At 45.3% G+C, this 23,241-nt stretch overlaps 1 protein-coding gene across 1 annotated transcript; it reads right to left on the bottom strand.

Annotated features, from left to right (window-relative positions):
• Nucleotides 1–8,712: 8,712 nt before the first annotated feature.
• On the bottom strand, nucleotides 8,713–21,491 carry LOC142919884 (hydroxylysine kinase-like; the record flags this gene model as incomplete). The annotated part of the gene is made up of 4 exons (XM_076062562.1): nucleotides 19,407–21,491; nucleotides 16,244–16,386; nucleotides 10,151–10,331; nucleotides 8,713–9,025 (listed from the first exon to the last, which is right to left on the bottom strand). Coding segments are annotated over exons 1-4 (962 nt in total), but the record flags the coding sequence as incomplete, so codon positions are not given.
• Nucleotides 21,492–23,241: the final 1,750 nt, after the last annotated feature.

Genomic DNA, 23,241 nt, shown 5'->3' with positions numbered 1-23,241 from the left:
GTGGACTTCATACGGATTTCCAAGAATCACGTTTGAATGTTGACTTAAAGCTTTCGTGACTGCAGGAATTCACATTCTTGGGTCTTTCGGTAAAGTCACGTAGATAGGTTCAAAGAAAATAACAAAAAAACTACGACGTTTCGATCACAGCACAAGCAATCGTCATCAGGAGAGCAATCTTATTATCCCTGAGATCAGGGCTAGGCCAGCCCTGAACAAGATCCGTTTACCATTGGGAGAAGTGACAACAGCAGATGTCAGTGTGAAGGCGATCGGTATTACCTTAGTGTCGCGGCATCTCTTCAGAAATGTGAGTGACTTGATCGAGTCGACGGATCTTGTTCAGGGCTGGCCAAGCCCTGATCTCAGAGATAATAAGATTGCTCTCCTGATGACGATTGCTTGTGTTGTGATCGAAACGTTGCAGTTTTTTTTGTTATTTTTGTTATTTTCTTTGAACCTATCTACGTGACTTTACCGAAAGACCCAAGAATATCACGTTTGAAGTTACATTGTTGAAGGTTAAGCGCGTGGGTCCAAAAAGGCTTGCGCGACTCGAGTGCTGGCGAGGGACTGTATTGAGATCCGAATGGATGGGGAGACGTTCGTTTTTCCACGATTTGCTGTGCTTCCCGGACAGTTGCAGTATTGAGGCAAATGGATGGGGAAGTGATGCGTGGCAACTCGAGAAGCCAGGATTTTGGATCCTGCTTTAAGGTTCCAGTGCCACCGCATTGCATCGTTCAATTGGACATCAACAAGCCGGGTGTGTGCCGAGCTATTTATGGTCCATGCCGTTGCACAGAATACACAAGCACCATGGCTTATACCATAGCACCGGTGATAAATAAGAATTATCAAACAAGAACATGGAACAAAAGCTGAAAAGTATTTAGGAAAAAAGCGTGGAGCGGTGCATGCTGAGAGTTACTCTGGGATGGAAAGAGGAATGCAGATGTACTGACATCGCAGACGTCGCTGTTTAATGCCGGCGCTAGAGGTGCACGGTGTGCGATGTACTCACATCGTGGACACCACGTATATAGTGACATCGTGGATGTCACTGTGTAATGCCGGCCCTAGAGAGGCACGGAGTGCGATGTGCTCACATCGCGGACACCACTTGTATGCGGGTGTCGTGCTGGCCCTAGAGGGGCTCTGTGAGCGCTGAGTCATAGCGCTGAGTGACACCACGCTCAGGTGTGCATTGCCGACTCCTACAGGATGGGGTGTGAGAGTGTCAGCCATGGAATCGGGTTACTATAGGCCATGGCACTCTGGTTGACCCCGGAGAACACGTGACTGGTAAAGTCTACACAGGGTCCCCAAGTGGGGGGCTAGGGGTGGTCACGTTTCGGGGCGAGATCCTGCTTGGGGATTCTAGAAGGTGGTCGTGGCCAAGGGTGAGGCCAGCCACGACCACGGAGGATATAAGCTGGGTCCCCAGAGTTGCTGTTGTCATCCTGAAGATCTACATTCGACGTCCGTGAAGAGTCACCAACACGTGGACCTGGACCCAAGCTGGGGTTCTGTCCGTTGTAGCTACTCCCAGTGTAGTTAGTGTAGTTAGCCTGGTGGTCACGTAGCTAGTTACGGTGTAATTAGTGTAGTTAGCCTGGTGGTTACGTAGCTAGTTACGGTGTAATTAGTGTAGTTAGCCTGGTGGTGACGTAGCTAGTTACGGTGTAGTTAGTGTAGTTAGCCTGGTGGTCACGTAGCTAGTTACGGTGTAATTAGTGTAGTTAGCCTGGTGGTCACGTAGCTAGTTACAGTGTAATTAGTGTAGTTAGCCTGGTGGTGACGTAGCTAGTTACAGTGTAATTAGTGTAGTTAGCCTGGTTACGTAGCTAGTTACGGTGTAATTAGTGTAGTTAGCCTGGTGGTGACATAGCTAGTTACGGTGTAATTAGTGTAGTTAGCCTGGTGGTTACGTAGTTAGTTACGGTGTAATTAGTGTAGTTAGCCTGGTGGTCACGTAGCTAGTTACAGTGTAATTAGTGTAGTTAGCCTGGTGGTCACGTAGCTAGTTACGGTGTAATTAGTGTAGTTAGCCTGGTGGTCACGTAGCTAGTTACGGTGTAACTAGTGTAGTTAGCCTGGTGGTGACGTAGCTAGTTACGGTGTAATTAGTGTAGTTAGCCTGGTGGTTATGTAACTAGTTACGGTGTAATTAGTGTAGTTAGCCTGGTGGTCACGTAGCTAGTTACAGTGTAATTAGTGTAGTTAGCCTGGTGGTCACGTAGCTAGTTACGGTGTAATTAGTGTAGTTAGCCTGGTGGTCACGTAGCTAGTTACGGTGTAATTAGTGTAGTTAGCCTGGTGGTCAGGTAGCTAGTTACGGTGTAATTAGTGTAGTTAGCCTGGTGGTCACGTAGCTAGTTACGGTGTAATTAGTGTAGTTAGCCTGGTGGTCACGTAGCTAGTTACGGTGTAATTAGTGTAGTTAGCCTGGTGGTTACGTAGCTAGTTACAGTGTAATTAGTGTAGTTAGCCTGGTGGTGACGTAGCTAGTTACAGTGTAATTAGTGTAGTTAGCCTGGTTACGTAGCTAGTTACGGTGTAATTAGTGTAGTTAGCCTGGTGGTGACGTAGCTAGTTGCGGTGTAATTAGTGTAGTTAGCCTGGTGGTTACGTAGTTAGTTACGGTGTAATTAGTGTAGTTAGCCTGGTGGTCACGTAGCTAGTTACAGTGTAATTAGTGTAGATAGCCTGGTGGTCACGTAGCTAGTTACGGTGTAATTAGTGTAGTTAGCCTGATGGTCACGTAGCTAGTTACGGTGTAATTAATGTAGTTAGCCTGGTGGTCAGGTAGCTAGTTACGGTGTAATTAGTGTAGTTAGCCTGGTGGTCACGTAGCTAGTTACGGTGTAATTAGTGTAGTTAGCCTGGTGGTGACGTAGCTAGTTACGGTGTAATTAGTGTAGTTAGCCTGGTGGTTACGTAGCTAGTTACGGTGTAATTAGTGTAGTTAGCCTGGTGGTCACGTAGCTAGTTACAGTGTAATTAGTGTAGTTAGCCTGGTGGTCACGTAGCTAGTTACGGTGTAATTAGTGTAGTTAGCCTGGTGGTCACGTAGCTAGTTACGGTGTAATTAGTGTAGTTAGCCTGGTGGTCAGGTAGCTAGTTACGGTGTAATTAGTGTAGTTAGCCTGGTGGTCACGTAGCTAGTTACGGTGTAATTAGTGTAGTTAGCCTGGTGGTCACGTAGCTAGTTACAGTGTAATTAGTGTAGTTAGCCTGGTGGTTACGGAGCTAGCGTTATTTATAAATGTGTCGTAACCCTCCACCACCCGACACGGCCAATCAGCAAAAAAAGTGTCACATTGACAAAAGAGTTTCACTACATCAGCCCACCGGTGTGTTGAAGAGTAAATCCACAACATTTACAGTTTGAATACGACGTTTCGCTGGTAATTACATCCAGCATTATCGGGCAATTCGCCAGAATGGTAAAGCCCTCACTTACTCCCGGTCTTAAATAGAGCAGCAGCAGGGTGACGTCTTCATTTAACTCATTCAGGTGCAGTGATTATATAATCGATTGGTGATCAGTGACAGCACCGTGACTACACGGGACGTCGCGCTTGACTTGAGCAAAAGGCAGACGGCACAAAGAATGAAGACGCACAATGTGACACTGTGAACTTGCGAGACGATTTCGTTTTGCGCGTGCAACAATCACCGCCATTCTGCTGGGTAAAATGTGTAGTACTCTTTGGTTCTATTGGGTAAAGTCACGTAGGTGAAAATAAAATAACAAAAAATCACGACGTTTCGGCCACAACACAAGCGGCCTTCATCAGGTGAAGGGACGAGACTGTCTGGAGGACAGCGCTGACTTTACCCAATAGAACCAAAGAGTATGGATCCTAGCAGTCACGAAAGCTTTAAATCTAGAATTAAAATGTGTAGTCCAATCGCTTGGCACTAAACATTTTATTTAAATGTGAAGACATTTGTCGATCCACTGCTGGATAAATTCCTCCACCACGATGTTTCTGCCATGGGGGTTGTTTGACCATCATTCACCACATTGGTCAGTGTGGATTGGTGAAGGACAGGTAGGTGCCCGGAATTAGTTCAGATATCACTCGCTACTGATGTCATCCGTGATCAGTAATCAAACCTGACTCGCTGCTGGGTTCATAGTGCATTGCGCTAACAATTGCACCGCTATTACACCTTAAACATTGAATGCCATCATTGACCACGATCAATCCACAGCTGGATGAAGACCTCCCGGTGCTATCCGTGTACCTGCTTGAGTCCCGAGTGGTTGGGGTCATCTGAGTGCAAGTGGTGTGTGGTTATCCACGTCGGGTGAGTTTCCTCACCAACCTGCATTGACCAGGGTATAATGACTAACGGTCACGTATCTTCCCCACAATTTTAACGCATCTTGATACATTAACCTGAATCTGAAAATTTGAAATATTCATCATTACGAGGAAATAAAACAGGAAGGAGACAGACTTCTAAACATGGATTTCTCTGTTAGATGCAGTCATTTGATGCCACTATTTGTGATGTCTCAGGGAACACGATGTGACAAATCAAGCATACCAGCTTATATGGAAGAATGTCTCGATTCCAGCTCTCAAATCAACAGATAGACACGATGCTTATATAAATAACCACATTGTACAGCTTACCGACCTACCAAGGAGTTGACGCGTTCTTTCGCTGTCTTCTAGTACACAGGTAACTATAGGCTACAACAGGTGTTTCGTAAAGCCAGTAGATACACCTTTCTGCGGCCCACTTTTCACTTCCCACAAAATCAGCAGCCTGCAATACAATGCAGCGATACGGTCCAATTTACACTTCAATGGCGACTAATGGGAGATGCGAATGGACCGTGGAAGACTGGCCCACAAACTTCAGTTTGAGAATGCAGAGGACTGGAGTGAAAAATGCCAAGGAAATCCCGATCGGATACCCCCCCCCCCCCCAATCTCTCTCTACGAAGAGTTGACGGCGGGGATTTGAGAGGCGGCAGCAGCAGCAGCAGATGGTGGCCGTACGCTTGTGGCAGCGAAGCCCCGAGTAGCCGTCCCTGCAGGTGCACACGCCAGGGAGCCGCGCAGCGCCCGCCGTTGACGCAGCCATCTCGGCACAGCGCTGTTCGGGGGGCATCGCCAGAGGCGCACGGGAGGAGGAGCCTTTAGCCGTCGGCAGAATCCTTGCATCGGGTAGAGCGGCCCCAGACATCGTTGTCGTTGTCGTCGGCCGCTAAGTGATCGGAGTGGCGATGATGACGCATTGGCGAATGTTCGTGCGTGTGTATGTGGTCACAACGGTGACTTCCTGGGCCTCAATTATGTCGGCTCAGACTTAAATGAGTACCTGGTGTGCTGTGGATACGTCAGCATTGGGGCGACAAAAGCGGCTTTGGGGCCGTCCATAAATGACGTCACGCGATTTTGGACGATTTTTGACCCCCCCCCCTCGTCATTGTCACAAATGTCTGACCCCCCCCCCCCCCAAAAAAAAGATAAAACATGCTTCAAATCGCTTTAAACGATTGTCATTGTAGTGCGTATTTATTGTGCCGCTGCAATCTGATGTTGTAGGAGAAAACATTTATTAACAAGTCTATTTAATTAAGTGGAACGTGTTGTCTATATTTATTTAAAGTTGCGCATTTTGATGTGACGTCACATTTCTCACCCCCCCTCGTCACACATCGTCACAAATGTCTGACCCCCCCCCCCCAGGTGCGTGACGTCATTTATGGATGGCCCCTTTGGCGTGGTGTTGGCCACACCACCTACTCGATACAAGACGTACACAAGCTGAAGAATCAGACTGGCGAACGAGAGGCACAATTGAAATAAATACATCGTGACACGGTTGGCATAGATGAGGTGAGAAGGAAAGGAGAGCACCCCATACCTCTGAAGAGTGGCATAACCTTTCCCATCATAGGGGCACAGCTGACAGTAATTCTAGAGGAATGGGATTATATTATTGCTGTCTCTGAGAATCGTACTTCGTGTTTGATCGCTCTCATCGGATAGGGCGACCTGAAACACTGGCGGTGTACTTTCTCACTCTCGCTTGTGTACAATTACGGGTTACCAGAGCACAGAATGCAAGCTCACATTCACTCGGGTAAGATGGGCTGCAAGCACAGTGGCCAGATGTTAAACCCTGACGCCTGCTGCTGTATATTTGGATGTTCTCCCCTTGGTCGTGTGGCTTTTTCTCCGAGTCCTCCGGTTTTTCCCTCCCAATTCAGAAGCATGCGTTTGGAGTATTTGGCTGCTAGAAATTTTCACACAATAAGCCACTTCGTTGAGCTATCATTTGTGGCCAGGTCGCTTCTAAAAAAAAGAGCTTTACAGCTCAGTGGGCCCTGGTAAAATAAAAAAGTTTTAATTTAGTATGAGAGGGCAACATTCTCGTCGGTAATGGCATAAGACAGGAGGCGGCAGTGTATACGTGGTGCATCTGCGTTCGAGGCTTAGCCAATTTTCACAGCCTCAGATCAATCCACTGCTGGATGATGCCTTTCCCCATATTATATGGGTTGCTTGACCATACTGCACCACACTGGTCAATGCGGTTTGTTTGAAGGGGTCCAGATATCACTTTCAATTCATGTTATAGTCATTCCCTGTAATCGAACTTACAGTGAGGGAAAAAAGTATTTGATCCCCTGCTGATTTTGTACGTTTGCCCACTGACAAAGAAATGATCAGTCTATAATTTTCATGGTAGGTTTATTTGAACAGTGAGAGACAGAATAACAACAACAAAAATCCAGAAAAACGCATGTCAAAAATTTTATAAATTGATTTGCATTTTAATGAGGGAAATAAGTATTTGACCCCTCTGCAAAACATGACTTAGTACTTGGTGGCAAAACCCAGGAGTGTCCCACTTTTGTAGAGGAAACCTTTACAGCAAAATCATCAAACACCCACCACCCCCACCCCACTACCGTTCCCAAAGTCCGCCGAGTGGAAGGTCATGGCAACGCAAGAAAGTCGACTGATCTTTCACGAGGCCAGGACTCCCCACGCCCGTGTCTGAGGGTTCTAAGGTCAACTGTAGTTTAGATTAACAAAAATATCTGAATGCAACCACAACTCACAAAATAACAAAATTAACCCAGAATGCACCAAATCTCGTCAGATCTTTGAAGCTCAGCCGGGGAAGAGCCTGGGTTTAGTGCTTAATTTGAAGACTGTCTGGGAAAAGCAGACGTTTTAGGCCTTGCGCTGCAAGTTGGCCAACAGATGTCGGTGTACGGTGACGCTTTTTATATTCTTGGTTCTTTCGGTAAAGTCACGTAGCAGGGAAACAATAAAATAATAAAAATATAAAACATCTATGCAGTTGTCGAGTGTTACCCCCCCCCCACCACCTTTCGTATGCACAGGTAATCTCCGAGTTACTCCGGTTTCCTCTCACGAGCCAAACAAGCTACAAAGGAATTAGTCGAACATCTGAACGCTGGAACTTCATGAATACAAAATCTCAGAAACAAGTCAGGATTTCCTGAGTAAATGAACGGGAAAAAAATATTCTGACAGTATTATTATTATCACCCACGGATGCGCATATGAACACCGTTTTGTCAACAGCGCTGGATGCAGCAACAATACGTTCCTAACCTGAAGCCACGAAAAACCTCCCCTATGCATTAAGTGCCTGGCATGAGCAATTCACATTTTTCAGATTCCGTATTCAAAGATCGCACGTGTCCAAAACCAACGGCGCCACGTTCAAGTTGAAACCGGTTCCTTGCGAAGCCTCGGGAGGTACCGGTGGGGCGAGTGGGAGGACGTGTCTCACGGTGGGCCCCCTCCCACCCCAAACTCCCCCTTCTCTCTCCTCGCCGTCCGCTCGATCTCCACCGCGGTTCTAGTTTCTGTACCGTGCCGCAACATCGGACCACAGCCTCTGCATGTCCTCCAGGCCCCTGGTCCAGAGCTCGCGTAGCTTCACCCAGCCGGTGCGCGCCGTTATCAGCAGGTAGTCGGCGTTCTGCGGGTATCGCAGGATCGTGTAGCGGGCCATGACCAGCGACTGGCAGAACCTGCGGGGAAAAGTAGACCATGTTGTTGTTGTCGCCGTTGCTGTCATGACGGTTAATATCGTTTGTTATTCAAGAGGGTTTTTGCTGCCGACTTGTTGATCGGCTGGGATTTTAGCGTCCAGGAATCGCAGCCATAGTTGGATCAAGTCTCGTGGTCAGCAGCAGAAGTGCCAGCAGAAGGAAAGTCGCCGTCTTCATCTTCCTCGTCTCCAGCAGCAGCAGCAGCGTGATCAGCAACATGATCGTAAACAACATCGCTATGAGTGTCTTTTCTATAATCATCATCACCGTCATCAGCAGCATCCGTAGAAGTGCTGTTAGCAACATCATGGTAATCAGCATTATTATGTCTTAACTGTTACTGATCCCCCCCGTTCACCAATACACATTAACCAGCATGGTGAAGTATGGTCAACCACCGCGACGATCGACATGGCATTGGCAAGACCTTCATCATTGGTCTGATGAAGAGCTTTAAATAAATAATAAAGGACTTTTTTTGCCGCACAATCATCGAGTTTATCGGATTCTCGCCAGACCTGGATTAATTCTCGTTACGTAACCGCCACAGGTTTTTGAAGCCAACGTTTCCCGATGCGGCCAACGGCGATCCGGGCAGACCCGACCCGACCTGCCCCGGCCCCCGTCCCCACCTCCGCTCTCACCTGCACGCCACCAGGAAGTAAACGGCCCTCCTCTCGTCCTCGGTGAGGGCCTGCACGCTCTCGTAGCCGGCCAGGACGTGACCCCCGGCCTCCATCGCCTCTCCGCTCTCCACCATCATGTACATGATGGCCATGGCCAGGTCGTACACGTGGTAGCCGAACATCATCGAGTTGAGGTCCACAATGCCGGAGACGCGGTGCCGCGGCGCTCCCTCCGCCGACTTGGGCCCCTGCTGCTGCTGCTGCTGCTCGCTTCCCGCGGCCACCTCCTGCACCAGGATGTTGTCGTCATTGAAGTCACCGTGGATTATGCCTGCGGCGAGGGGGAAACGTCGAATTTGATTTCGTCCGTTGTCTTTTATTGTTGACCGTCCTCCCGTGCCGTTTTTATTCCGGCCGCACGATTGGTGTTGCGCAAGCCGCGTGTGCGAGTCTAAGAACGGCCCCCGCAGAGTCTCAGTGAATCACCGACTTCTCCTGCCTTCAAAGGCACAGAATTACAATAACCCACCAGCGTCGTACAACCCTGTACAGGGGCGAGATATGGAGCGGTGTGTAGTGGTATGCACACCGCATCACGAGCCCTTGATTCCCGGCCATGGAGAACATCACTGATATCTGAACCAGTCCTGGGATCCTACCTACCTCCTCACCGACCAGCATGGTGAAGGAGGCAAAACAACCCCCATGACCCTACACAGCCTGGGAATGCCTTCGTCCAGATAGTGCATTGACAAAGGGCTGTACATTATTATTATTATTATGAGTATATGTGTAACAAAAACTGTTGAACACAATTTAGCATCCATTGAAAAATGATTTGGTAGAAATTACAATTATGATTTATATACAGTAGCGTCTGAATGTAATAACCCTGTCATTTGATTTCACCTGTGATCAGTGTCTGTGCGAGTGTCCCCCATTACATGCATGCCTTGTAATGCATCTGTGTATGCTGGGTAAAATTAATCACGTGAAGCACATTGCAAAGAAAATGCTTGCCACAAATGAATCACAATACCTTGCTGATCTCGTCAAGCAGCATAAACCATCACGCGAATTCGGGTGATCCTCGCAGCGGCTTTTGGCTAACCATCGAACAAAGAAAGACGGTCACCGCATCGCGCGCTTTCAGATGCACTTCTGCGGCCGTCTGAAAAGCTCTTCTTTCCGATATTAGGAAGGCACTGGAGCTATGCACTTTTAAACCTAGATTGAACACTAATTTATTTTTGAACTGATTTTTTTGTGTTTAGTTTGTTGTCCTTCCCCCGCACCTCCGATTAGCACGGTTGGCTACGTACGGTGCGAAAGAAGTTCAACGTACACACGTACGTGGCACCCGTCGTGGCTTCAAGGCCTCGTCGGTGGCCTGAAGCGCCCCTCGCCCCCTGAGGCATGGAGCTACGTCCCGGGTGAAGCTGCGAGGCGAGCGTACATCTGGTAAACTTGTGCAGGTTGGGTTGGAGCTCCTCGCGGAACTTGGCGATGACCTCCCTGACCAGACCCTGGTTGGGGTCGCCGTCCAGAGTGAAGAGGTAGGACTCGAGCAGGTGGGTGTTTGACAGGTTCCAGATGAAATCGTCTCGTTGCAGGGAGTGCAGGAACGGGTGCTCAAACTATGCAGATGTTTAAAAACGAAGGCGGTAAGATGACAAAAAATGCAATACGAGATTAACATCGCATTGGCCAGTTGAGTACACATGTAAGTTAAAGGCAGCAAAACGTCAAGCTTAGCAAAGGATAGTCTTCGTTTCAGAAAAGATGTTCTCCTTGACTTATTATTTTCTCTTTGGTTTTTTTCGGTAAAGTCACGTAGGTAAAACTATAAAATAAAAGAATAAATGAAAAAACAACTACATTTTTTTCATTCTATCATTTTATAGTTTTACCTACGTGACTTTACCGAAAAAGCCAAAGAGTATGAATCCTTGCAGTCACGAAAGCTAAAAATCTAGACTTATTATGCAGCTGAGGGTGGGGCTGCCCAAGTCCTGCGTGCGGCTGGCAAATGTTTGATTGGTATTTGTGAATAACAGGACACTTGAATGGATCTGAGAAGTAGTTTTGTGAGATCACCTTCTGTGGGCCATTCTCTAACCAGAGGTGATGCACAGAATGAGATGTTTTTTTCCATCTCATGACATGGCACCAATTAGCACAACTCATACAGCCCTTATCAAGGCACTGCCGTATTCAGTGTTGGTCATGTAGGGTGTTTGACCATACTTCGCCAAACTGGTCAGTGTAGGTTGGTGAAGGATAGAGGACAAGGGGGGGGGTGGGGGGGGCAGGACTGGTTCAGATATCACTTGCCACGAATGTTAGCCGTGGCCGGAAATAAAACTCAGGTGGCCGGGTTCGTAGCGCAGTGTGCGCACAACTGCGCCACCGCTCCACCCCGACGCTTGGAATAAAATTTGGGGGGGGGGGGGGGGGAAACAACAAAAATACGTTGTTCATAATAAAGGTTTTTGGGTTAGATCGCGTTTATTTATAAATGTGTTGTAACCCTCCACCACCCGACACGGCCAATCAGCAAAAAAAAGTGTCACGTTGACAAAAAGACAAATAATTCACTACTTTAGCCCACCGGTGTGTTGAAGAGTGAATCCACATTTACAGTTTGAGTACGACGTTTCGCTGGTAAATACATCCAGCATCATCGGGCAATTCGCCAGAATGGTAAAGCCCTCGCTTGCTCCCGGTTTTATATAGAGCAGCAGGGTGACGTCATCACTTAACTCATATCAGATGCAGTGATTAGAGGCGGAGGGGAGGGGGTATTGTAATTATATAATCGATTAGTAATCAGTCATTGGTTATGATTAGTAATGAGTTGTAGATTAGTAATTCTTTAAATCAAAATGTAACGTGTATTATTTAATAATACGCTTCCAGGCCGCACTAAGCCTGTAGCTGTCAGAGCGATTAAAGTTATTCTTGTTCCTCTCAATTTCAATGGATTATGTATGAGCATCTTGATAAGAGAGGATTTCTGAGCTGGATGATGATGTGATTCTGCATTCAGATAGGCATCAGTGTGCATTTGATTTCTGTAAACGCTGTGTTATTTTATACATCGGGCTAAAACAGTGTCAGATGGTGAGAGTCTAGTGAGAGAGATTAAACACGTTAAAGACGCACTACGACAGAATGGCTACAATAATGCTCAAATTAACAGAGCACTGAATGCCAAATCACGATCGCAAAGCAATACTGCTGAAAGCGACCAGATTGTTAAAACAATAAAAATTCCATATATCTCAGGAGTAACTGACAAATTAGCCCGTGTTTTGCAAAAGCAAAACATTACAGTAAGATTTGGTACAGTACACAAAATTCCAAAACTAGTATCTTGCACTAAAGATGCATTACCTAAATTATCAACTGAAGGTGTATATCGGATTAATTGTTTATGTGGCAGCTGCTACATTGGACAGATGGGACGTAACATCAGCGTAAGACTAAAAGAACATCAGAGAAATATTAAATTATCTCAAACACAACTGTCGGCAGTGGCAGAACATGCTTGTCAACAAGGACACTCAATTGATTTTGACAATGTTGCAGTGGTGTGTAAAACTAATTATTACTGGCAAAGACTAATTAGAGAATCCATTGAAATTGAGAGGAACAAGAATAACTTTAATCGCTCTGACAGCTACAGGCTTAGTGCGGCCTGGAAGCGTATTATTAAATAATACACATTACATTTTGATTTAAAGAATTACTAATCTACAACTCATTACTAATCATAACCAATGACTGATTACTAATCGATTATATAATTACAATACCCCCCCTCCGCCTCTAATCACTGAACCTGATATGAGTTAAGTGATGACGTCACCCTGCTGCTCTATATAAAACCGGGAGCAAGCGAGGGCTTTACCATTCTGGCGAATTGCCCGATGATGCTGGATGTATTTACCAGTGAAACGTCGTACTCAAACTGTAAATGTGGATTCACTCTTCAACACACTGGTGGGCTAAAGTAGTGAATTATTTGTCTTTTTGTCAACGTGACACTTTTTTTGCTGATTGGCCGTGTCGGGTGGTGGAGGGTTACGACACATTTATAAATAAACGCGATCTAACCCAAAAACCTTTATTATGAATAATATTGGTCGCGAAAGCCTACATGTTAAACTGCCTAACTTCTATGGGGAGGATACTTTTCTTAAAACCAGAAAATTGGAGAAGCTCCGCATTAAGCGGATGAAATTGATATCTTCACTGGCGTTCCTCAAAAGGTGCAGAGATTCAAAGGTAATACCAAACGCAGTTAAAATAACACATCACATAAAGTCTTCTAAAGCTAACCAAATACTACACAGAGCTAGCGAATTATTATTAATAGAGAGAATACAGCACAATAGGAGTGAACTATCTTACATTTCGGAATCGCTAAAGCAGTTACACTTAGATATAAGCAATAGTGTATCTATGCATTATTGGAATATAATCGATAACATAACACAACAATCGGCTCATAATGTGTTTAAACTAACAAAAACTAACCAAATTAATAAATTTTCTAGACTACATAATAAACAAATCCCTACTGAAAACCAAAAATTTAAAAACAAAACCGTACTGAACTTGACTAACACTGTATTAACCGGTGACATGGTCTCTATCCTTTCTAAAGGCCTTAACTTTGCCGTTACTCCACGCACAATTCCAGTGGATGAGATCATTGCTGAGGTAGAATCAGCAGTTAGACTCCTTCCACATAATGAGGCAGAGATGACTAGACATGAGGTTGCTAAAATAATTGAGAATAGCAAAATTCCAAAAGTAAATATTAGCTCTAATGAGGCAAAAGCCTTAAGAGAGCTGCGTGTAAACAAGGATATCCAAATCCTAGCAGCTGATAAAGGCCACACTACTGTAGTGATGTCACGAGCCGATTATGATAATAAAATTAGAAATTTACTAGAGGAAAGCACCTACATTAAAATTAAACGAGATCCAACTAATACTTTAGAACGTAAGACCACTGCAATAATTGCAAATTCATTAATCCCTAAAAATGAGCAATACCAAATTAAGCCAAGGGCCTCAAAACCACCTAGACTCTATGGGCTACCAAAGATTCATAAAATCGGCATCCCATTACGACCCATAGTCAGTACAATTGGCTCTGCCACATATCAATTAGCAAAATATATAACCTAACAAATACAGCCCTACATCGGTAGGACATCTTCATTCATAAAAAAAAAATTCAGAACATCTTGTGAATGTGCTTAAAGATATTAAACTTACTCCTGATGATATTCTGGTAAGTTTTGATGTGATTTCTCTATTCACTAAGGTTCCAGTGGACGAATCGCTTAAATTACTTGATACACTAGTAAAGAATACCGGTTTACCAAAATATATTCTGAAACTTGCTGGCCATTGTTTAAATAACACTTACTTCTTATGGAGAGGGGATTTCTTTAAACAAAAGGAATGAGCAGCAATGGGTTCTTCTTTATCCCCTGCTACAGCAAATTTGTACGTGGAAAACTTTGAAATAAGAGCACTTGCCTCGAGCACATTAAAACCATCCTTTTGGTTTAGATATGTGGATGACACTTTGGTTGTCTGGCCACATGGTAAAGATACACTGAATGATTTTCTAAATCATCTCAATGCACAAAACCCGGCCATCCAGTTCACCATGGAAATGGAGGTGAATAACACACTCCCATTCCTAGATATTTTGCTTGGACATGGCCTAAACGGTAAAATAACACACAGCGTTTACAGAAAGCAAACGCACACTGATACCTATCTGAATGCAGAATCACATCATCATCCAGCTCAGAAATCCTCTCTTATCAAGACGCTCATACATCGGGCTAAAACAGTGTCAGATGGTGAAAGTCTAGTGAGAGAGATCAAACACGTTAAAGACGCACTACGACAGAATGGCTACAATAATGCTCAAATTAACAGAGCACTGAATGCCAAATCACGATTGCAAAGCAATACTGCTGAAAGCGACCAGATTGTTAAAACAATAAAAATTCCATATATCTCGGGAGTAACTGACAAATTAGCCCGTGTTTTGCAAAAGCAAAACATTACAGTAAGATTTGGTACAGTACACAAAATTAAAAAAACTAGTGTCTGGGACTAAAGACGCATTACCTAAATTATCAACAGAAGGTGTATATTGGATTAATTGTTTATGTGGCAGCTGCTACATTGGACAGACGGGACGTAACATCAGCGTAAGACTAAAAGAACATCAGAGAAATATTAAATTATCTCAAACACAACTGTCGGCAGTGGCAGAACATGCTTGTCAACAAGGACACTCAATTGATTTTGACAATGTTGCAGTGGTGTGTAAAACTAATTATTACTGGCAAAGACTAATTAGAGAATCCATTGAAATTGAGAGGAACAAGAATAACTTTAATCGCTCTGACAGCTACAGGCTTAGTGAGGCCTGGAAGCATATTATTAAATAATACACATTACATTTTGATTTAAAGAATTACTAATCTACAACTCATTAATAATCATAAACAATGACTGATTACTAATCGATTATATAATTACAATACCCCCCCTCCGCCTCTAATCACTGAACCTGATATGAGTTAAGTGATGACGTCACCCTGCTGCTCTATATAAAACCGGGAGCAAGCGAGGGCTTTACCATTCTGGCGAATTGCCCGATGATGCTGGATGTAATTACCAGTGAAACGTCGTACTCAAACTGTAAATGTGGATTCACTCTTCAACACACCGGTGGGCTAAAGTAGTGAATTATTTGTCTTTTTGTCAACGTGACACTTTTTTGCTGATTGGCCGTGTCGGGTGGTGGAGGGTTACGACACATTTATAAATAAACGCGATCTAACCCAAAAACCTTTATTATGAATAATATTGGTCGCAAAAGCCTACATGTTAAACCAAAAATACGCTGCTTGAAAACCAGCCATTCGATCACTTGGAAGGACTCTCACGTTGCTAATTATGAACAGCTGCGTACGTTCCGAGCGAGTGGGCTCGTTACGTCACATTACACTTGCTTACCGAGAGAAAAGGCTCGCCGAGACTCAAGAGTTTTTTTTTTAAGATTGTCGCAGTAAGGGGTTGGGGAAACTATCGCTCCGCATTTCCCAATGAAGTAATTTGCGAGTTATTTATTTTTTGGCTTTTTACTTTGGCGAATATTCTCATATTCTTGTTTCTTTCGGTAAAGTCATGTAGAAGGAAAACAATAAAATAAAAAAAATATAAAACAATAGAATTTTCACGACGTTTCGACTGCAACACAAGCAATCATCATCAAGTGTGAAAACCACAGCAATATTTTTTTTTTTCAAATTTCCTTGTTGTGGTTTTCACACCTGATGACGATTGCTTGTGTTGCAGTCAAAACGTCGTGAGAATTTTATTGTTTTATATTTTTTATTATTTTATTGTTTCCCCCTCTACGTGGTGACTTTACCGAAAGCAACAAGAATATGAATCCCTGCAGTCTCACGTCACCTGTCAAGAGGCGCTCGTGCTCTCGTACCTGCTGCAGGGCTTGGTGGATGCTTGCTGCCAGCTTGCCCACCTGGTAGTACAGGCTGCCATCCGCCAGCACCCTGGACAGCGGCACGCCGGGCAGGTACGTGAGCAGCCGCACGTTGAACTCCTTCTCTCCTTCGCCGCAGTCTGAGAATTCACAGCAGGAGTCGCCACCGAGGTCAAGAGGTCACCACGGTTAGTGAAATCTCACCGTCGCTTCCTTTTGCTGGAACATAAAAAGCTGTTCGGAAGCTGATATCGGAACCTCCAAGGTCTGGCCAAAGTGTCAACTCACCACTTTGCGCCCTGTGTTCATTACCCACGTGCTATACTACACAGGGTCTCTTATGAATTGCTCAACTGATAGCCAAGGCTACTATTCTTTTTTTAGGAAATTAAGCGACAATTTGCTGCTCAGCATTAAATGGTTAATAATAATAATGAACGTGCCAAGTCCGATATATAACGCACGTAAAATTTGTGTAGTCTTTAAAACGCCAATCTCTCAAGCAACTTGAATCGAGTATTTCTGTCCCCCCCCCCCCCCCAAAATAGTAAATTGGAGTGATTTTTTCATCATGACTTTCTTTCACGGTACTATTAACGCAGAAATTAATAACACGAACGCATTCCGAAATTCGCATTCCTATATGGCCTTGTTGTCTAAACCGCTATAGCTAAATAAAGCATTTGAGAGGAATAATACCTCGCCACACCCATGCGTAAGGCATCCGCCAAAGTTGCAACGTGGCACGCAACCCTCGTGCCTTAGCGCACGCTGACCGGAACCGGGGGCAATTCACCCAGATTCGGGCCAGAATGGATACGTCAGCACACGAGTCTAGCTGAATTCCCTGGGTTCAGCTTGAGCAAATTACTTAGGAGCAGGGTGAATGGGGGCCCATCTGCATCAGGAGGCGACTTTTATCGCTCGTTCCATCACGTAAATATAAGGGTCAGCGGCTTTCCGTGATTTTCGCATTCCAAACACGGCGTTGGGCGGTGATGTCAGCTCACGCGATGAACCCCGAGCCTGGGTTTAAAGGAGCGCTGCTAGCCCAGGCATTATAATCAGAATATGTACTTTTACTGGAGGAATCCGATGAGCTATGAAGCACTTTGCTTTACAAATGTTTAGCAGCCCAGGGTTGTCCCAACTACAGCCCGTGGGCCAAGCCCGAACCACCAAAATTAATTCATTCTGGTCTACAGGACAACTATCCCGCCACGCCTTACAAGAACTAATTAAGTACATGTCTCAGTCAGCAATACTCACTTGAAATTACACACGACAACCGTCGCTCCCACGCCCGCCCCCCAACTGAAAAGTTTGACAAGACCCTCCCGATACTCAGTGAGGCTCTGCTGTGAAAACAAGTGTAACGATGATGATTACAATAATAATAATATTAATAGAAGTGATGCGATGCAGGAGGTCGGAGTGGGTGTGGGGGAGAGATAAGCTCTGTATCGACATGTTTGCATTTCTCTAAATCTCTCCTCTTGCGGATAGATCTTTCTCCTATCTCTTCCATATAAATATCATATTTCTGATTAAATCTCTCTCTATGAATGAGTTAAATGATGACATCACCCTGCTGCTCTATTTAAGACCAGGAGCAAGTGAGGGCTTCACCATTCTGGTGAATTGCCCGATGATGCTGGATGTAATTACCAGCGAAACGTCGTACTCAAATATTGTAAATGTTGTGGATTCACTCTTCATCACACCGGTGGGCTAAAGTAGTGAACTATTTTGTCTGTTGTCAACGTGACTCATTTTTTACTGTTTGGCTGTGTCGGGTGGTGGAGGGTTATGACACATTTATAAATAACGCGATCTCACCCAAAAAACCTTTATCATGAATAAATCTCTCTCATATCTCTACAATATATCGCTTGTGACATCTCTCTCCCGTCTATGCTTGTTCATGTAATACATGGTTTTGGTTTGACGTGTTCCCCTTGTCAGCCAATCCGGAACTCGATGCAAAGAGTTTGACGTTTGCTTCTCTGTGCCATTAAAACGTCTCAGGGTCTCGTGGGAAGATAAGCAGAAACAAAAATTACGATTTAGGTTTTGTAAGTATGTTGAAATTCTTTCGCACCATACGTATGTAGCCAACCGTGCTCATCGGAGGTGTGGGGAGGTGGAACACACTGTGCAGTTGGCGAATGGCGGCGTCGGTGAACTGTAAAAACATTATATCTACCAACCTGCAGGTCAGTAGATGAGAAAACAGCAAGTGTGCTTCTGATCTCTCACCACAGATGTTATCGTCTCGTCCGTGTGGCTTTGCTGTGAGCAGTCATTCCAGTTTCATCCCACACACCAAACATTGTTTTTTTATATATATGAAGAATTTACAAAATATCACAATGTGGACCTTGGGCCAGTACCAACAAGCAGTGCGTTACATCCACCAACCTCACAAAAACTAAAAAGTATGATCCTTTTACATCACTTATCGTCAGTGGAGTGCGACCCAATATCGTACCACCGCCTCATGCTCGGATATTGATCGTTGTCTTTGCAAGTATAAACCAATGCTGTATTCGTATGATTACTATCAGCCTATGACTAAATCACCTGGAATGTGCCCTATCGTAAGATCTGAAAGCTAAGCAGGTTGAGCCTGGATTAGGGCTTCTATGGGTGACAATCGTGCATTAAACAGGCATCACAGGCTGCTGCGTGGTGCTATGTTGTGGGGGCCAGAGTTCAGTTGGAGCAAAATCAATTGTACTGCACTGTACATCTATTAAACTTGATTTGTCGCTTTCGTGACTGCAGGAATTACTCTTTGGTTTTTTCGGTAAAGTCACGTAGAAATAAGAAAAAATAAAATTACATAATAGCATACGACGTTTCGATTGCAACGCAAGCAATCATCATCAGGCATAGAAGAGCTAAATTTAAGAGAGAGAGAGGAAACACAGAACCGCAGAGATATATACAGACACCTAAGTGGAGGGAGTTCACACACAGACACAAAGAGAGACACAACGTACGGAGCACAGAGAGATAGGGTCTCTGTGCCGAGGCCTTAGCATGTAGGGGGAGACAAAGAGAGATGGAGAAGCACATCAAATAGAACAAGATTTAGTATTATGTACATCTCTTCTCCAATGTCTCTGCTCCCGGGACCCCCGCAGGCGCAGCTCACCGATGCTCTCGAGCGACATGATCTTCCCGCTGACGTTGTCCACCACCTCCTGCATGGGGAAGCCCCTCTCCCGCAGGAACCTCATCATGGCCATCTGCACCTCGAGCATCTGCGGCCGCTGGCTGTCCCGCGTGTTGGTGACCTTGAGCACGAACTGGCGACCGGCGCGCGCCAGCACGCGGTAGTTCTGGTCGACGTAGCTCGCCAGCGGGCTCACCCCCGCCACGCTCACCCCGTAGAGGCGCTCCACCAGCTCCGCCGCGCGGGACTCGCTGAGGCACAGCTTCTGGTGCTCGTGGCCATCGTCCTGCGGCGCGGCTTGCATCGTCTTCAACGGACAAAACGAGGGCAATCAAAAAGCTTTTTGGGGTTTTGCGAGTGCACGTTGGCGTCCGCTCCATTCGATGAGCATGGTTGGCTACGTACGGTGCGAAACAAGCTCAGCATACACACGAGGCTACACCCTGGAGGCACTACGCTTCACGGACAGCCCACAGTAGTTTTCGCATTTACAAAGTTGTGCAGACACACGTGGCATACTACTTATTTAAATTACATCTCCGAGATCTTGAGCATCCGACTGTGAAGCAGACAGTGCGCAATATTTACAGTTCATACACCCACAGTATTAACCGGGGTGGTCGTGGGGCTCGTACCACAAACATCTGCAACGCGCTACCGCTCGGCCATGAAGTCAATCGATCGATCAGCGATCAATAAACAAGTCTCTTTGCTCGCATCACATTTAATAGCAACACATTTCACCGAACAGAAAAGCACCACTTAAACATGTCAGATATAAGATTCGTAATAACAGAGAATTCTCCTTGTGTATTTCAGTGGAAATACAGCCAGTGCCTGATAAAGTAGCATTACTGTAACTGGAATTATAACAAGAACCGTGGGTTTATGCAGCATTGGGGAGCTGCAGCTATGGCCCACCGAGTAAACACCTTGTCCCGTAAGCACGAAATCACGTGTTCAAATTCCACTGGATGTGTAATTGTGTGAATAATAATCAGGGCTTAATCTGTCACTGAATATTTTCCGGGTCGCTGGTGCGGAGTGGAGTGGGCAGCACAGCCCCGGTAGCCACGGCGATAGCGAAAGGTACACACGGGACGTGGTGTGCCGGGTGTCAGCATATTTTTCAGAGTCGCTGACACAGGGCAGCCCTGGCCGAAATTATCTCCATATATATGTAAAAGGCAAAGTTGTGATTATGTGTGTCTGTTCAAAATGTTTAGCGTACTTCCCGACATGCAACAAGCTTGAAATTTGCCATGTGGGTACTTTCCAGACTGTACACCACACAAAAATTATTAAAATACACTTTTGTGTTTTTTCGGGGGGGAGGAGGGGGGAGGAGCTCAATAATGCATTATTTTTTTGCACGGCAAGTGAGCTGTGACGTCAAATCTGTCACGTGACCCACGCATGTGGAAGCGTAACGCATTGTAGTGTAGTGGTTAGCGCACTGCGCTACGAACCCGGCAACCCGAGTTCAATTCCCGCTCACGGCCACCACCGGTGACGATTATTTCAACCGCTCCTGGGCCTCCCCTAGATCGACTCAGCCTCAAACGAGTAACTGGTGTGGTGTGAACATCGCCACTGGGGACACAAAGGCGGCCGGGCGTGGTGCTGTCACCCACCCCTTCGTCTGTATAGATAAAAGGGAAATTTGTGAATATGTGTGTCTGTTCGAAATGTTTAGCATACTTCCCGACATGCAACAAACTTGAAATTTGCCATGTGGGTAGCTTCCAGAGTGTAAACAATGCAAAAAGTATAAAATATACTCTTTGGTTCTATTGGGTAAAGTCACGTAGGTGAAAATAAAATAACAAAAAATCACGACGTTTCGGCCACAACACAAGCGGCCTTCATCAGGTGAAGGGACGAGACTGTCTGGAGGACAGCGCTGGAGTGAGAGAAGCCACGCTTAGATCACGACCTTTAAGCTGTGTGAGAAGAAAAACACAAAGCGCCTTGACAAAGGAATTATCATATAATTTAGCATTGAAATGGCTCATTTAAATAGCTAAGTTAAAGCATACACATCCGCAGAGGTACCCCTTGACAAAGGAATTAGCATAGAATTTAGCATTGAAATGGCTCATTGAAATAGCTAAGTTAAAGTGTACACATCCGCAGAGGCACCCCTTGACAAAGGAATTAGCATAGAATTTAGCATTGAAATGGCTCATTGAAATAGCTAAGTTAAAGTATACACATCCGCAGAGGTACCCCTTGACAAAGGAATTAGCATAGAATTTAGCATTGAAATAGCTGAGTGGTTAGCTTGTAACTCGTCACAGAAATAGCTATGTTAAAGTCAGAGCATATTTCACGTAAACAAAACGTGCCAATTAGTTACTGGTTCAGCACACTGGTGTATTGGATAGTAAACCCAGAACATTTACCATTAGAGAATGACGTTTCACTGATTATTACAACCAGCTTCATCAGGCGATTTGCCATAACTGTGAAGAAGTATTCCTGTTTCCGTCTTTGAAGTCAACTCAGCCTTAAATGAGTACTTGGTGCAGGGTGTGAACATCGCCACTTGGGAGACAAATGCGGCCGGGCGTGGTGTTTGGCCACCCACCCCATCGTGTGCTGGGCCGGCCTTCATAGGTGTTGGCTCCCAGCGATTGCCCCGAGTCTGTTAAGGCTATACGGGGGTCTTTGTCTTTGTGTGTATGAGATGCATGCGAGTGTGTGTGTGTGTATGAGATGCATGTGTGTATGTGATGTGTGTATGTGTATGAGATGTGTGTGTGTATGAGATGTGTGTGTGTATGAGATGTGTGTGTGTGTATGAGATGTGTGTGTGTGTATGAGATGTGTGTGTGTGTATGAGATGTGTGTGTGTATGAGATGTGTGTGTGTATGAGATGCATGTGTGTATGAGATGTGTGTGTATGAGATGCATGTGAGTGTGTGTGTATGAGATGTGTGTGTGTATGAGATGTGTGTGTGTGTATGAGATGTGTGTGTGTATGAGATGCGTGTGTGTGTGTGTATGAGATGGGTGTGTATGAGATGTGTGTGTATGAGATGTGTGTGTGTATGAGATGTGTGTGTATGAGATGTGCATGTATGAGATGTGTGTGTGTATGAGATGTGTGTGTGTGTATGAGATGTGTGTGTGTGTATGAGATGTGTGTGTGTATGAGATGTGTGTGTGTATGAGATGTGTGTGTGTGTATGAGATGTGTGTGTGTGTATGAGATAGTGTAGCGGTTAGCGCGCTGCGCTATGAACCTGGCGACCCGGGTTCGATTCCCGCTCACGGCCAACACCAGTGACGATTATGTGAACCGGTCCCGGGCCTCCCCTAGGTCGACTCAGCCTCAAATGAGTACCTGGTGCGGTGTGTAAACATCGCCACTAGGGAGACAAAGGCGGTCGGGCGTGGTGCTGGCCACCCACCCCCTCGTGTACCGTTCTGGCCTTCATAGGTGCTCGCTAACAGCACTTGCCCCTACAGTCTGTTACAGGCTATATGGGGGATCTTTGTCTTTGTGTGTGTGTATGAGATGCGTGTGTGTGTGTGCATGAGATGCACTGCTGTATAATAATGTACTACTCACTACTGAGTACACAGACAGTCCCCACTGTGTTCACAGCTACCACCCCAACGCAAGCATAAACTCAACTCAGTCATTAAAAATGTTAAGTTATGTTTAGCAAACAATAGTCATTGCAACGTTATACTTGAATCTAATAACAAGTTTAAGGCACTGCTGTATAATAATGTACTTGTCACTACTAACCACAGTACCCACTGTGTTCACAGCTACCACCCCAACGCACACACACTCACACA

This window comes from Petromyzon marinus, unplaced genomic scaffold (genome assembly GCF_048934315.1).
Source record: "Petromyzon marinus isolate PM22_M1 ecotype Great Lakes invasive population unplaced genomic scaffold, UKy_Petmar_22M1.pri1.0 PM_G_Scaffold_65, whole genome shotgun sequence".
NCBI classification, from domain to species: Eukaryota; Metazoa; Chordata; class Hyperoartia; order Petromyzontiformes; family Petromyzontidae; genus Petromyzon; species Petromyzon marinus.
Note: the sequence above shows the minus strand (reverse complement) of the source record. Positions and strands in the feature narration are given on the sequence as shown.